This window comes from Ictidomys tridecemlineatus, chromosome 6 (assembly GCF_052094955.1).
Source record: "Ictidomys tridecemlineatus isolate mIctTri1 chromosome 6, mIctTri1.hap1, whole genome shotgun sequence".
NCBI lineage: Eukaryota > Metazoa > Chordata > Mammalia > Rodentia > Sciuridae > Ictidomys > Ictidomys tridecemlineatus.
The window spans coordinates 65,214,260-65,230,971 of record NC_135482.1 but is presented as its reverse complement, the minus strand read 5'-3'; the positions used below and the strand labels follow the sequence as shown (position 1 = coordinate 65,230,971).

Here is a 16,712-nt window from a genome sequence, read left to right as displayed (position 1 = left end):
GGGGGTTTATTGCAGATCCAGCACGCTGGGGCTCTGTGCTCACTCAAGCAGGGACAGCAGCCAAGAGCCCCAAGCAGGGGTTAAGCAGTGCTTAAGTACACTTTTTGGGGAGGGTGGGCCTTTGCATACATCAGAGCAAATCATCATGAGGCGCGGGAAAATAGAACAACAACTCTCAAACATGATTAGTACATTGTTGACAGGAACAGGTCGGGCGGGGGTGATAGATCAGTCCTAAAGTGAGGTATACATTCAAACTGATTGGTTTAGGCCCTGAGGTGCCTACGTGCTGAGCTGCACTGGGCCCAAGTTGTTAAGCAACTAAGTGGTCAGGGGAAATTCCTACACATATCTAATGGGCAGTCCCGGGAATTGTCTTAACAGCTACAGGAATTTCAGACTTTGAGTGTAGCTTAGAAACTTAACAATACCTGGTCCTTTACATTTTAACTCTGGCTTTGCAGCTTAGAAATTCTACAATACCTGGTCCTTTACATTTTAACTTCAGTTTCTTTTACCCTTTCATTTCCCACTCCTTTTTCTGACTACTTTTAATCTTAAAAGTAATAAATCATAGTTATTGAGGGATCTCACATTTCATTTCTGCCAGCGGAGCGTATTGCTGTCTAATGACCATGAGTTTAACTTGTCCAATTTGAGCTTGGAGAAAAGAAATTACACGGTTGAGCACACAGGGTCCTATGGATACCATTAAAAGTAAACCCAATAAAGGACCTAATAGGGGAAGAAGGTAGGGTAGAAATCCGTTAAGCCCAGTCCAGCGGGGATTTTCAAATAGTTCCCTTCTTCTCTTTTCTAGATCTTTTTTTAAAGCTGCTTAATTTTAGTGCGTACTATGCCTGATTGGTGGCTGCTAGGGGGCTGCTATGGGTCCCCACCTGGACTGAATGAGTCAGGGACACCTGGCACAGCAGATCTCTCCTGTTATTTGTAGATAAACAATTTAGCAGGGTGGGGATGTGCTTAGGAGTGCTCTGGAAGGACTTCATTAACACTCCTTTGGGATGGACTTTGGCCTAGGGCCTTTTCAGGACTTCGTTAACATTCCATGAGTTGTCCTGCGTTTCCTGGAATCATTCTCAGCATGGCCTCCATTTTAGATTTCACTCGGTTTTAGACCCAATTTACCTAACTACACTGACTACCTAATTTTAAATCTGGCTTCATTCCCCCCTTTAATTTGGGAACTCCTTACTGCTGTGAGGAAGGGGGGCGAAGAAGATCTTTCTAGCTTCTTCAGGCTGAAAAGGGACGATGTGGGGCAGGCAGAGGAGGGGATTCAGTTTCATTTTGTTGCATATGGATTTCCAGTTTTCCCAATACCATTTGTTGAAGATGCTATCCTTCCTCCATTGCATGCTTTTAGCCCCTCTATCAAATATAAGATAGTTGTAACTTTGTGGATTAGTCTCTGTGTCCTCTATTCTGTACCATTGGTCCACCCGCCTGTTTTGGTACCAGCACCATGTTGTTTTTGATACTGTAATATAGTTTGAAATCTGGTATCGCTATACCGCCTGATTCACAATTCCTGCTTAGAATTGCTTTTGCTATTCTGGGTCTTTTATTTTTCCAAATGAATTTTATGATTGCTTTATCTATTTCTACAAGAAATGCCGTTGGGATTTTGATTGGCATTGCATTAAACCTACAGAGAACTTTTGGTAATATCGCCATTTTGATGATGTTAGTTTTGCCTATCCAAGAACAGGGTATATTTTTCCATCTTCTAAGATCATCTTGTACTTCTCTCTTTAGGGTTCTGTAGTTTTCATTGTATAAATCTTTCATGTCTTTTGTTAGGTTGATTCCCAAGTATTTTATTTGTTTTTGAGGGTATTGTGAATGGGGTGTTTTTCCTCATTTCCGTTTCAGAAGTTTTGTCGCTGATATACAGAAATGCCTTTGATTTATGCGTGTTGATTTTATATCCTGCCACTTTGCTGAATTCATTTATTCTAGTAGTTTTTTGGTAGACCCTTGGGTCTTCTAGGTATAGAATCATGTCATCCGCAAATAGTGATAATTTAAGTTCTTCTTTTCCTATTTTTATGCCTTTAATTTCTTTTGTCTGTCTAATTGCTCTGGCCAGTGTTTCGAGAACTATATTGAATAGAAGTGGTGATAGAGGGCATTCCTGTCTTGTTCCAGATTTTAGAGGGAATGCCTTCAATTTTTCTCCATTCAGAATGATGCTAGCCTGAGGCTTAGCATAGATAGCTTTTACAATGTCGAGGTAGGTTCCTGTTATCCCTGGTTTTTCTAATGTTTTGAACATAAAGGGATGCTGTACTTTGTTGAATGCTTTTTCTGCATCTATCGAGATGATCATATGGTTCTTATCTTTGAGTCTATTGATGTGGTGAGTAACATTTATTGATTTCCGTGTATTGAACCATCCTTGTATCTCAGGGATGAATCCCACTTGATCATGGTGCACAATTTTTTTGATGTGCCTTTGTATCCGATTCGCCAGAATTTTATTGAGGATTTTTGCATCTAGGTTCATCAGAGATATTGATCTGTAGTTTTCTTTCTTTGAGGTGTCTTTTTCTGGTTTCAGAATCAGGGTGATGTTGGTCTCATAGAATGAATTTGGAAGAGCTCCCTCTTTTTCTATTTCCTGAAATAACTTGAAAAGTATTGGTATTAATTCTTCTTTAAAGGTTTTGTAAAACTCCGCTGTATACCCATCCAGTCCTGGGCTTTTCTTGGTTGGTAGTCTTTTGATTGCTTCTTCAATTTCATCCATTGATATTGGTCTGTTCAAATTGTGTGAATCCTCCTGACTCAGTCTGGGCAAATCATATGACTTCAGAAATTTATCAATGTCTTCACTATCTTCTATTTTATTCAATATAGGTTTTCAAAATAATTTCTAATTGTCTTCTGTATTTCTGTAGCATCTGTTGTGATATTGCCTTTTTCATCCCGTATGTTAGTAATTTGAGTTCTCTCTGTTCTTCTCTTCGTTAGCATGGCTAAGGGTCTGTCAATCTTATTTATTTTTTCAAAGAACCAACTTTTAGTTTTGTTAATTTTTTCAATAGTTTCTTTGTTTCAATTTCGTTGATTTCTGCTCTGATTTATTATTTCTTGCCTTCTGCTACATTTGCTGTTGTTTTGCTCTTTCTTTTCTAGGGCTTTGAGATGAAGTGTGAGCTCATTTATTTGTTGGTTTTTCCTTTTTTTGAGGAATGACCTCCAGGCGATGAATTTCCCTCTTAAAACTGCTTTCATTGTGTCCCATAGATTCCGATATGTTGTGTCTGTATTTTCATTTATCTCTAAGAATTTTTTGATTTCCTCCTTTATGTCTTCTGTAACCCATTGATCATTCAGTAACATATTGTTTCCATGTGATGTAGGATTTTTCCTTTCTTCTTTTATCATTGATTTCCAGTTTTATTCCATTATGATCAGATAATATGCATGGTATTATCTCCACCCCTTTATATTTACTGAGGGTTGCCCTATGGCATAATATATGGTCTATTTTTGAGAAGGATCCATATGCTGCTGAGAAAAAAGTATATCCACTTGATGATGGTTGATATATTCTATATATGTCAGTTAAGTCTAGGTTATTGATTGTGATATTGAGTTCATAGTTTCTTTATTCAACTTTTGTTTGGAGGATCTGTCCAATGGTGAGAGAGGTGTGTTGAAGTCACCCATAATTATTGTGTTGTGGCCTATTTGATTCTTGAACTTGAGGAAAATTTGTTTTATGAACGTCGCAGCACCATTATTTGGTGCATAAATATTGATAAAATTGTTATGTCTTGTTGGTGAATGGTTCCTTTTAACAGTATATAATGTCCTTCGTTATCTCTTTTGACTAACTTAGTCTTGAAGTCGATTTTATTTGCTATGAGGATGGCCAGCCCTGCTTGCTTACGAGGACCATGTGCGTGGTATATTTTTTTTCCAACCTTTCACCTTCAGCCTGTGTATGTCTTTTCCAATCAGATGTGTCTCCTGGAGGCAGCATATTGTTGGATTTGTTTTTTTAATCCATGTTACCAGCCTATGTCGCTTTATTGGAGAGTTTAAGCCATTAATGTTTAGAGTCACTATTGATATATGGTTCGTACTTCCTGCCATGTTTGATTATTTATCTTTTCTTTTTTTTCTAATTTAGTTTGTTTCTCCATGATTAGCCCCCCCCCCCCGTCCTCTGTCTTTACCGAGGCACTTCCCACTGATGGTTTTGGTTATTGTTTTTCATTTCTTCCTCGTGTAGTGTTTTGCTCAAGACCCTTTGCAATGCTGGTTTTCTGGCTGCAAATTCTTTTAGCTTTTGTTTATCATGAAAGATTTTTATTTCAATGTCGTACCTGAAGCTTCATTTTGCTGGATACAGAATTCTTGGTTGGCATCCATTGACTTTCAGTGTTTGAAATACGTTGTTCCAGGATCTTCTCGCCTTCAGCGTCTGTGATGAAAAGTCCATTGTTAACCTTATTGGTTTACCCCTGAATGTAATCTTCCTCCTTTCTCTTGTAGCTTTTAATATTTTCTCTTTGTTTTGTATATTGGATATCTCTATAACAATGTGTCTTGGCGTTGGTCTACTGTGATTTTGTGTGCTCGGTGTCTTGTATGCATCTACAATTTGTATATTCATTTCCTTTTTTATTTCTGGAAAGTTTTCTGTAATTATTTCATTCAGCAGGTTATTCATTCCCTTGGTTTGAATCTCTGTGCTTCCTCTATCCCGATGACTCTTAAATTTGTTTTTTTTATGTTATCCCATATCTCTTGGATGTTTTTCTCATGATTTTTAACCAGCCTTTCTGAGTTGGCTAGACTCTTTTCAAGATGATATATTTTGTCTTCATTATCTGATGTTCTGGCTTCTACTTGCTCCACTCTGTTAGTGATACTCTCATTTGAGTTTTTAATTTGGTTTATAGTTTCTTTCATTTCTAGAATTATTGTTTGATTTTTTAAATAATCTCTATCTCCTGATAAAGATGCTTAACTTCTTCTTTTATCTGTTTATGTAATTCATTTTCAATGTATTCTTTCACTGTTTGAATTTGCTGTCTCGTATCCTCTTTAAGGTTCCATTCCATCTGTCTAAGATATTCCTTGAGTTCCTTATATGACCATTTTTCTGATGGCGCTAGGTCCTCCTGAATATTTAGGCTGTCCTGCATTCTTTGTACTCCTTTTCTTCCTTGCTTTTTCATGCTGCTCATGTTACTTCTTGTTCTGTTTGACTGCTGAGTTACTTTTTACTCCTATAAATTTATTTGATGCTTGGGAGAAAAGGTATTAAAAGAGAAGGGAAGAAGTCACTAAAGAGAATGAGAGTAAGCAGATAGAATTCAAGGAAGGGGGAATAAGAGAATTGAAAAGAAATGAAAAGACAAATAATAATAAAAAAAATGAAAATTAAAATTAAAAAATAAAATAATAAAAAAATTTAAAAAAATTAAAAAAATATTTACAAAACAACAACAAAAAAATGAAAATGAAAAAAAAACCAAATTAGGAAAAAAAAATTAATAAATGCAGTCTTAGAGTTTGATTAACTTCTCTTCCAGTAGGTGGAGTTGTGCCTACTGGGCCAAGCGTCTCCTCTCAATAGGCGGGAACCAATCACTGTGCAGCAGCTCTTCCTCCCAGACTGGTCAGGTCTCCAATCCTGGGTGCCTAGGGCCTTCTCTTGTGTCTAGATACTTCCCCTCTTTTCCTCAAGCCAGGCCCCGCTCACTGGTGACAGTCACCACAATATTGGCTACACGCCAGGTCTGCTGCTCCTGGGAGCTCTGTTTTCATGAACGCCTGGGTACACTCTCCCTGTTTGCCATTCCCTCAGACCCTAAGTTTGTAGAGCTTGGGGCTGAGAATCCTCAGCGAATTTGCTTGCCCTGCGGAAGCCACGTCCTCGGTAGCTGGTGCAAGGGACCTCAGTTGTCAGCACTGGTGGGAGCGGTAGCCAGGAGTTCAGCGCCGCAAGTTCCGTGCCACTCCTGATTCCCTTTGTCTGGCTATCGTGCTCATGGGAGAGCTGGGAGCGGGGAGGGGCCCTTAAGGTTTCCCCGCTGTGTGGAGAGGGAAGGCTAGGGGATTACACACCTGTTGCCGCTGGTTTCAATGAATTTATCTCCTCCACCGCGTTTTGGTGACGTCAGTTCTCTGTCATGGTGGTATCCCATGCAAATGGTGACAGTTCGTTCCCTTTGCTGGGTGATCAATGCAACGGGTGGGTCCTGTCTGTCTCTCCCAAGACCCGTTTCAATCCTGTGGCCACTACCTAGGCAGGCTCAGTTGGCATTTACTTCCGTAGGATCAGAAGGGCCGACCAGTTGTTTTGGCAGGATCGTTAGTGCTGAATCATAGCGGTTTGGCTGCGAGAAGCAGGCGAATGAGAGCTTGAATCTCTTAAATCATTTATAAGAAAACTACAAAATAAAATTATCAAGAGTAAAAACATTTAGTTCATATAATAGCTACCTTGAATTTTGGTGGAGCATATCCGCTGTTTGAGATCCTGGCAATCGTGACGAAAACCAACTTTTGAACACAACTTTAAATGTACTGAAATCTGGCCTACTTCTTTTGTAGTCATTCTCACATGTAGTGAGATGGGACATAGAGCCTTATCTCAGGTAAGGCAGGGCTCTTCATAAATTTTAAGTACTGTAGTTCTGAAACTGATCTTTGCTTTTTAGACATTATTTTACAAAGCCTACATAAATTGTTGCTCAAGTTTACATGGATATTAGCTAACACAACATAATGTCACATGTAAAACATGAATTAAAGAAAGACTGAAAGCTTTTAACCTTTTGTAGAAAAGTAGCAAAATATTTTTGTGTTTTGCAATAAAACCTTTACACAGATTAGGCTCTCATTAACTTAAAAATACATTTAAATTATATCTCAGTGTAAAAAGTAACATAGGATTTTACATATCTTATTGATAACAAGTCCAGCTATGGAACACAAATGATATAAATAAATCTCCAACATGTTTTTCTTTTAAGCCTAAAATTACCATACATCTTTAGAACACCAGCTTGATACAATGTTCTTTTGAAGCTTCTACCTTACAGACTTGTATACCTGGAAGATATGAACATATTAATAGCACCATAATTACATTGATGTTTTTATATTAACCAAGTTTAGCTTTTAAAGAAATAACAGCACAATTTTCTAAAAGTAGCACTTGTTTAATCAGCTGTTTAATTTTTCTAAGATTACTTGCTCAAAAACTTACACTTATAACCAACACTTATAACCAGACCTTCTTTATATCACTTACTTAAACCCTCTTAATTACTTAATCTCTTAGACTCTCTTATCCAGAAACACATTTTCCCTCTATTAAATCCATATCTAGAACCTTCTAGTTTCTCTTTTCCATCTGCTAACCTCCTTCTGTTCACATTTTGAAACAGTACTTGTAAATTTTTGAATTTAAGCAGATTATTTTATAGACATCAACATTTTATTAGGTTTTATTTTTGAACACCTAAAAAGCTTATTAACTTATAAGCTTATTAACTTATAAGCTTAATTTTAAAGACATCTTTACTTTTATCTGTTTACCCAATTCAAATTGAACCATTAAGCAAGGGGGTGTGAAAGGAATCATTAAGTCTCAGAGTTGGGGTTAGGTCCCTTACTGGAGGAGGGGAACCATACAGAATCTCATAAAGGGTGAGGTTACATAAAGAGGTGGAGGGGGTATTTCCTGCACGAAACAGTGCATAAGGTAGGAGCATAGTCCAATCTTTTATGCCGGTCTCCAAGCTTAATTTCGTTAAGGTCTCTTTGATGGTTCTATTTATCCTTTCTACCTGTCCTGAGCTCTGGGGTCTATAAGCATAATGTAACTTCCAATCAATCCCCAAAGTCCTGGCCAATCCCTGACTTACCTGGGCCATGAACGCTGGTCCATTATCGGACCCTATTACCTTAGGCAGGCCGAACCTTGGAAAAATGCCCTCTAGGATCTTTTTGACCACCGTCTGGGCTGTTTCTTTCTTCGTGGGGAAGGCTTCAACCCGTTCTGAAAAAGTATCTACAAAGACTAGGAGATACTTAAGTCCATACCTTTCTGGCTTAATTTGAGTAAAGTCCATTTCCCAGAATTGTCCGGGTCTGGTTCCTCCTGAGTGCTTTCCTGCAGGAAGCTTGGATGGATAAGCATTAACTAATTGGCAGACTTGACAAGCTCTAGTTACCTGCTCAGCTATTTCTTTCTTCTGTGAGTCAGTCAACAATAATTCCTTTCTTTGGTCCTTTAAGAGTGCCTGTAACTTCTTTGAGCCTAAATGGGTGAGCTGGTGTATGTCTTTGACGTAAAGTTGGGCTTTTTGAAATTGTAAACTTGGCTCTGAAGGGTCCCAGAGTTCTGTATCTGTGTCCCCAGACGATAAGTTGCCTGAATGTTCCTGTGCAGCCAAGTCTCCTGGTTGTTGTTCCCCCAGGGTGGAAACAGTTAACAGGGTCACTCTGTTTAGGGCTGCCAACTTAGCTTCCTCATCTGCCCGTCTGTTTCCAACTGTCACAGGGTTGTTCCCCTTCTGGTACCCCGGACAGTGCACTATTGCTAGTTCTTTAGGGCCTGTTACTGCCGAGAGAAGGTGGTGGATCTCATCTTTGTTTTTTTTTTAAATTTTCTTCCCGGCGGAGGTTAATAGCCCCCTTTGCTGGTAAATAGCCCCGTGCACATGAGCAGTGGCAAATGCATAGCGGCTATCAGTGTATATGGTGGCCCTTTTGTCTGTTGCTATTTCCAGTGCTTTCGTAAGGGCAATTAGTTCTGCTTTTTGAGCTGATGTCCCTTCTGGGAGACCAGAGGACCAGATGACATTAGTTTTGCTAACTACTGCTGCTTGGAGGAAGCTGCTCCCGTCCGTCAACCATATGACCTCAGGGCGAGGCAGTGGCTGATCCTTTAAGTCTCGTATACTGGTCTCCTCTGCCAGTATGCGTTGACAGTTATGAGCGACGGGTCCTGGTGATTCTTCTGGCAGCAATGTAGCTGGGTTGAGTGGAGCAGGGAGTCCCAGTGTTATTCTATCTTTGTCAAGCAAGAGGCTCTGGTAGTAGGTTATTCTGGAGTTTGATAGCCACCTGTCTGGAGGCTGATGGATGATGCTCTCCAGGGCATGGGGGGCTATAATGGTCAGCTTCTATCCCAACGTTAATTTATCAGCATCTTTTATTAGAAGGGCTGCCGCAGCTATAGCCCTTAGGCAGTGGGGCCACCCTCTAGCCACTGGGTCCAGTCTTTTTGATAGATATGCTACTGCCCTTTTCCAAGGTCCCAAAGTCTGAGTGAGCACTTCCCGTGCTATTCCTTTCTTTTCCTCGATGTAGAGAATGAAGGGTTTTTCTACATCTGGGAGTGCTAAGGCCGGAGCAGATAGCAGCGCCTTTTTGATATTATCAAAAGCTTGTTGGTGCTCAGGGGTCCATTGGAACTGGGCATCCCCCTTTATTAGAGGTTATAAAGGGGGCAGCCAGAGACGCAAACCCAGGAATCCATAACCTGCAAAAGCCGGCAGTCCCAAGAAACTCTCTGAGTTGTCTCTTATTAGATGGGGACGGTATCTGCACAACGATTGGTTTTCTGGGCTCAGTGAGCCATCATTTGCCACCCCTAAGGGAATAACCCAGGAAGATTACTTCTTGCTGGCAAGTTTGGGCCTTTTTGGCAGAAGCTCTATATCCAAGCTGAGCAAGCTCGGATAATAGTGCTTGGGTCCCAGACTTACAGTTCTTCTTGTTGTCGGCTGCCAGCAGCAGATCATCCACATATTGGAGTAGGGTGACTTCGGAGTGCGCAGTTCTGAAGTCGTTGAGGTCCCTGTGGAGGGCTTCATCAAAGAGAGTGGGAGAGTTTTTGAACCCCTGTGGGAGTCTAGTCCAGGTTAGTTGGCCAGATGTTCCTGTCTCTGGGTCTATCCACTCGAAAGCAAACAACAATTGACTGTCCTTATGTAGGGGCAAGCAGAAGTAAGCATCTTTTAAGTCCAGCACAGTGTACCATCTCCGCTCCGGATTCAGAGTGCTAAGCAAATTATATGGATTTGGTACTGTGGGGTGAATGTCCTGCACTCTGTTGTTGATCTCTCTTAGGTCTTGAATAGGACAGTAGTCCCCAGTTCCTGGCTTTCTTACTGGTAGCAGGGGGGTATTCCAGGCCGATTGATAGGGACTTAGGACCCCAAGAGCCAGGTATTTCTGGATATGGGGCCTTATCCCATCCCTAGCTTCTTTGCTTAGAGGATATTGTTCAACACTGATTGGAGAGGCAGAGGCTTTTAATTCTATTACTATTGGAGGTTGTTTTATGGCTAGACCTAACCCTGCAGTTTCTGCCCAGGCATCAGGATAATCTTTTATCCATTTCTGGGGTAGTTTGCCTGTTGGATCAGTCCCAGGGGGCGTGAAGAGTTGATGTTCATCTTCTATTGACATAGTCAAAGCCATGACTATGGGAGTTTTTACTGAAGGATTTAGAAACTCCATTTGGGGACCATCAGGGTTAAAGGTTTTAGCCTGGAGTTTGGTGAGCAGATCCCTGTCCATTAATGGGGTTGGGCATTCTGGGATTACTAGGAAAGAATGATGGATTCTTCCCTTTCCTTGGTCCATATTCCTCTTTGTTGTCCAAGCCCGATATCTACTGCCATTAGCCCCTTGAACTAAGGACCTTTTATTTGATAGGGGGCCCAGTGGGGTTTTAAGGGCTGAGTATATTGCTCTTGTATCCACTTCAAAGTTCACTGGGGTCCCCTCCACTTCAAATGTTACCCTGAGCTCGGGGAGGGGATCCGAGCCCCGACTTTCCTAGTCATCTTCTGGAGTCCGCATGGCAGGCTGGCGTGGCTGCTTCTTTCTGGGGAACTCTTTGGCCCAGTGTCCTTTTTCTTTACAGTAGGCACATTGATCTGAGGCCAGGGGCAGCCTTTGGCGTGGGCCCAGGTATCCCTTCCTGTCTCCCTGATTTTTAACTTCTGGCCTATCTGCAGCTGTGACCAGGACCTTAGCCAATGCTTTAGTTTGCCTTTTGCTCCTTTCATCCTCCTTTTGTTCCCTCTCTTCCTCAGTTTTTCTCTTATAATATACTTTTTCTGCTTCTCTGACTAAATCTCTTAAGGTCATATCTTGTAACCCATCTAAACTTTGTAACTTTCTTTTAATATCTAGGGCAGCCTGCCCAATAAAGGCCATTGCAACAGATGCCTTTTGGTCCTCTGCCTGAGGATCAAAGGGAGTATATCTCCTATATGCTTCCATAATTCTCTCTAGAAACATTGAGGGAGATTCATTAGGCCCCTGGATAATCTCTCTTACCTTGGCCAAATTAGTTGGCTGCCTGGCGGCCGCTCGGAAACCCACTGCAAAAGCCCGGTGATAAGTGGACAGATGCTCCCTACCTTTAAAGGTGTTGGGGTCCCAGTTGGGTCGGTTTAAGAGGAAGCCAGCTTCGATGATGTTGGGAAGTTGGGTTGGTCGTCCATCTGGTCCAAGAATATTCTTTCTGGCTTCCAAGAGGATTCTCTCTCGTTCCTCCGTGAAGAGAGTCCCCAGAAGGAGAATGGAGGGACAAGGGGGAGGAACGGAAGGTTTGAGTGATAGGATCATGGGGGAAGGGGTTGGAGTGAGGGCAGGGACAAGGAAAGGCTTCACCCATGTGGGAGGAGATTCACAGAGGTCCTGCTAGGTTAAGATATATGGCTGTTGATCTGGATGGCCATGTGGCCCCGGCTGAAAGACAATATCTCTGACTTTGTGGATTAGAGGAGGTGAAAGGATCCTTCTGGGGGCCATTCAACTCCGAGGGTGGGCCATTCTGAAGCACAGAGAGTCTGCCAGGTCCGGCGTTTCACTGAAAAAGAAAGATTCTGGGCCCTTGAGCTGACATCAGTCCAATGATTGAGGGTCAGTTGTTAAGCAACTAGGCATGGAATGGCTTTGTCCCATAATGGGAAATACACGAACAGTGACAGTAACGACACAAATGCGACACAGACGATAAAGACAAACAGTAAACATTTAACACAAGTACCCTAAAGACAGACAATAAACTCAACACGAGACAATGAACAAAACTGAGTAGCCGGCAGAACCTGATGGGTTGGCAGTATAGTCGCTGAATACACCTGAGTTGAGAGTGCTTCCGTCCCCCATTTTCCTGAGTCCTCTAAGGCGTCCCTTGGGGACGTGGCCTGTGGCTTCAGGACACGTCTGTCCACCACCGCCGGAGGGAGCTCACGCTCTCCGCTGGCAGCCACTCTGCCAACCCTTAAACCGAAACTCCGAGCGATCACAAGAAAAAGGAAAAAGGCACCTTACTTAACCCTAGAGGAGTCCTTTGGGGTCTCTTTGCCTGGCGCTGCGGGATTCCCGGCCCATGCACCAAATGTAAGGGACTGGCAAACGACGGAGGAAGAGACCACCAAGAGACCGACTCATGCAACAGCAAAAGGGGGTTTATTGCAGATCCAGCACGCTGGGGCTCCGTGCTCACTCAAGAAGGGACAGTGGCCAAGAGCCCCAAGTAGGGGTTAAGCAGTGCTTAAGTACACTTTTTGGGGAGGGCGGGCCTTTGCATACATCAGAGCAAATCATCATGAGGCGCGGGAAAATAGAACAACAACTCTCAAACATGATTAGTACATTTGTTGGCGGGAACAGGTCGGGTGGGGGTGATAGGTCAGTCCTAAAGCGGGGTATACATTCAAACTGATTGGTTTAGGCCCTGAGGTGCCTACGTGCTGAGCTGTACTGGGCCCAAGTTGTTAAGCAACTAAGTGGTCAGGGGGAATTCCTATACATATCTAATGGGCAGTCCCGGGAATTGTCTTAACAGCTACAGGAATTTCAGACTTTGAGTGTAGCTTAGAAACTTAACAATACCTGGTCCTTTACATTTTAACTCTGGCTTTGCAGCTTAGAAATTCTACAATACCTGGTCCTTTACATTTTAACTTCAGTTTCTTTTACCCTTTCAATCTTAGATTAGAAAAAATGTTTGTCAAATGTAGATCTTGTCTAATATGAAAATATACCATCTATTTTATTGGTGGTTGTAGTTAACAAAAGTAGTTCAGACAAAAGATTCTAGGCATTTCTGAAATGTTAAAGCTTCTGTTCATGGGACAGTGCCCAGTGATCTTTCTGCTCCATTTTATATTTTTTCATGATGTATTTACCCTATATTATAAAAGTACAAAATATAAATGGGTATCCTGGTTTTTAAAAAGTTTTAATTCAGTGTGTGCTTTTTTGAGGCCTTTTACTCTTAGTAAATATAGTCAGTTTTGAAAACTAAAAGTTATTCTTGGGTGGATATTTTCTGATACTTTGATTAACATTAAATATTTCCTTAGATTAGTGTTGAATTTTGGACTGTTTACAGATACCCAAACTGTATCTTCAAATGGCTAGGTAGAAAGTCTTACTAGACCATCCAGTGTGTAATATTTTGCAGATATTTAGTTAGTAAAGATATTCAATTATTATTTGAATAATTGCCCTTTCTTAGTTCTTAAATATACAAATTAATTTCTTGCAACTTTAGTAACTCCCCAATGGTAAATGCTTTTTACCTGGGTAGTTGAATGCAGAGAAGGTACTGAGTTGGCATTACTTATTTCATTTTAATTCTTTTAACTGGACCTTCATGATCTTTTTATTCTTTTTTTAATTTTTTTTTAAATATTTATTTTTAAGTTCTTGGCAAACACAACATCTTTGTTTGTATGTGGTGCTGAGGATCGAACCTGGGCTGCACACATGCCAGGCGAGCGTGCTACCGCTTGAGCCACATCCCCAGCCCCATATTCTTTTTTTTTTTTTTAATATTTATTTTTTAGTTGTAGTTGGACACAGTCTTTATTTTACTTATTTATTTTATGTGGTGCTGAGGATCAAACCCAGGGCCCCGCACGTGCTAGGTGAGTGCTCTACCGTTGAGCCACAATCCCAGCCCAATCTTTTTATTCTTGATGTTAAAGAGGCAGTGTAATGTAGTAGAAAGGAATAAAATTTGTAGTCTCATAGACCTAGGCTTGAATCACTACCTCACCAATTATTAGCTTTTTGATCTTGGAAAATTCCCACAACCTCAACCTTCTTTTTTTGGGCAGCGGGAGTATGGGGATCGAACCCAGAGCACTCTACCACTGAGCTTCATCTCCAGCCCTTTTTATTTTTTATTTTGAAGATAAGTTGCCAAAGCTGACAATTTCAAACTTGAAATCCTCCTACCTCAGCCTCCTGAGCTACCCACATAAACCATATCAAACAAGTTCTTCTATGAATAGTAAGTACTTCATAGATTCACATTCCTAAAGGATATTAGGTTGCCCGGTGCATTGTAGACAATAAATGCTAGTTTCTTATCTCCTATTAAGCCCTATTCAAAGCCACCTTGCTCTTTTCTCTTCCTTTTTCTATTAATGAAACAATGTCATTTGGTATGATTTTTATTTCTCTTTTTCTTTTTTTGGTACTGGGGATTGAATCCAGGGGCCCTTTTACCACTGAGTGATAACCCCGGCCCTTTTTTAAAAAATTTTTGAGACAATGTTTCATTAAGTTGCTGAGGCTGGCCTCCAACCTGAGATGCTCTTGCTTCAGCCTCCTAAGTTGCTGTAGTTACAGGTGCACTCCATCATGCCTAGCTTGATTCTCTTTTCATTCTTTGTTTCTGAAGTATGTTTATCTTACCTCACAGGGCTGTTGAGAATTAGATATGATAATATATGTGGAAATGCTTAATACAGTTTCCTGGCATATATCAGGCATTACAAAGATTATGGCATCTTTGGCAGCACATATCCTAAAATTGGAATGATACAGAGAAGATTAACATGGCCCTTGCACAAGGATGATATGCAAATTAATGAAGCATTCTGTGTTTTTGTGTGAGTATGTAACAATAAATCCCACCATATACAACTAAAATGCACCAATAAAAAATGTGAAAAAATGCAAAAAAAAAAGAGATTGACATTGAATATGAGATTCATTTTATCTGTGAATACATTTTCTGTCTTGCTTCTGCCTTATCTGTAGTATGTTTGATCTTTTTTATGAAGTCTTCCCATTTTGGGGGGGAGGGACACTTTTGTTTAGTCTTACTAGCACTCTAGCTAAATACCCATTTCTTTGATTTCCTTTATTGTCATACTTCATACTTTTTCACCACCTGCTCTCATATTAAACCTCTGCTTCCAGATAAACTATAATTCTTCCCTGAAACTGAAAGAGTACCCTCCTACCCAAGCTCTCACAAGTTGTTAATGTTGAAAATATTCAGTAAATATTAGTTGAATAATGAATGAAATGAAAAGCTTTCTTATAGTACTTGTCAGTTAAGAGCTTTCTTATGCTTTTAAAGATATCTTGTAAGAAACTGTCATACTCCAGATCTATTTAGATTTTTTGTTTTTCTTCCTTGATTATTATTTCTAGCTGATCAAGAAATCACCTATTTCTTTCTTAATTTTTTTTGTGTGTGGCACTGGGGATTTAACCCAGGGGTGCTCAATCACTGAGTTATACCACCTGCCTTTTAAAACAATTTTTATTTTGAGACAGGATCTCACTAAGTTGTCCAGGATGGCCTTGAACTCGTGAGCCTCCTGTCTCAGCCTCACTGGGATTAAAGGTGTGCACCACTACCCCTGACTAAATTTTCAAAATTTTATTAACAGTTTTGTTGTTGTGGTGGTGGGGGTGGTAGAATACACATAACATGAAATTCACCACTCTCTCTGTCTCTCTCTCTCTATATATCTATATCTATATCTATATATATATATATATTTTTTTTTGCCTCCTGGTGATGATGGTGAAACCCAGAACAAGCACTCTTACCATGGAGTTTTATCTCTAGCCCACCATTTGTAAGTGTACAGTTTTGTAGCATTAAGCACATTTACATTGTTATGCAACCACCACCACTTTCAATCTCTACAACTTTTTTCATACTCCCAAACTGAATTTGCACACATTAAACTATATCTTCCATTTCCCTCCTGTGACAGCTACCATTCTATTTTCTGTCTAGGTGCCTTACATATGTAAATTTATACAGTATTTGTCTCTTTGTGACTGATTTATTTCACTTAATATAATATCCCTAATGTTCATCTCTGTTATAGCATGTGTCAGAATTTCTTCATTTTTAAAAAAGGCCTGATGAATATTCTATCTTTTGTAATTTGTAAATTACATATATTGGCACATAGTAGATTCACATTAAATATTTATTATTTGATAATTTAATTTTTTAAATTAACAGAGGAATTAGGAGGTACTTTTTCTGTGTGCATGGAATAAGAGTCAGTAAATAAAGTTGCTCTTATTTTTTATTTTTTGCATAGTAACTGCCTTGATTCCCTTAAGGGGCTTGCTCATTTGGGCTTAGGGAAGATAGGAGGAATGGCATTTATACACGTATATAGTGGATGGGGATGCAATGATGGGCATTGTTTAAATCAGTTACTGAAAAATAATAGAGCTGAGGATGATTTGGCTTGTTCCACTTGGGTTACAGCCACCTGAGATACACACACACACACACTCTAGCTGTGAAGTAGGAGGAGACAAACATATATATTCCCACTATTCCCACTCTGCTCCATTTCAGCTCTCCCTGCTCCCACACATACAGCTGCTGCTGCTGACTAATGCTAAGCAAG

At 40.4% G+C, this 16,712-nt stretch overlaps 2 protein-coding genes and 1 non-coding gene across 4 annotated transcripts in view; 2 read left to right on the top strand and 1 right to left on the bottom strand.

Annotated features, from left to right (window-relative positions):
• Window positions 1–16,712, top strand: part of Spats2 (spermatogenesis associated serine rich 2) — a 124,445-nt gene that overhangs the window by 45,746 nt on the left and 61,987 nt on the right. The gene's annotated exons all lie outside the window — the stretch shown is intronic.
• Window positions 5,721–15,673, bottom strand: LOC101977375 (uncharacterized). The gene is given in 2 exon segments (XM_021726243.3): window positions 5,721–6,383; window positions 6,490–15,673. A coding segment is annotated over 1 exon segment (2,004 nt). The 5' UTR covers window positions 11,644–15,673; the 3' UTR covers window positions 5,721–6,383; window positions 6,490–9,639.
• On the top strand, window positions 14,825–14,928 carry LOC120888847 (U6 spliceosomal RNA). Its single transcript, XR_005732518.1, has one exon. It is a non-coding gene; the product is annotated as a U6 spliceosomal RNA (small nuclear RNA).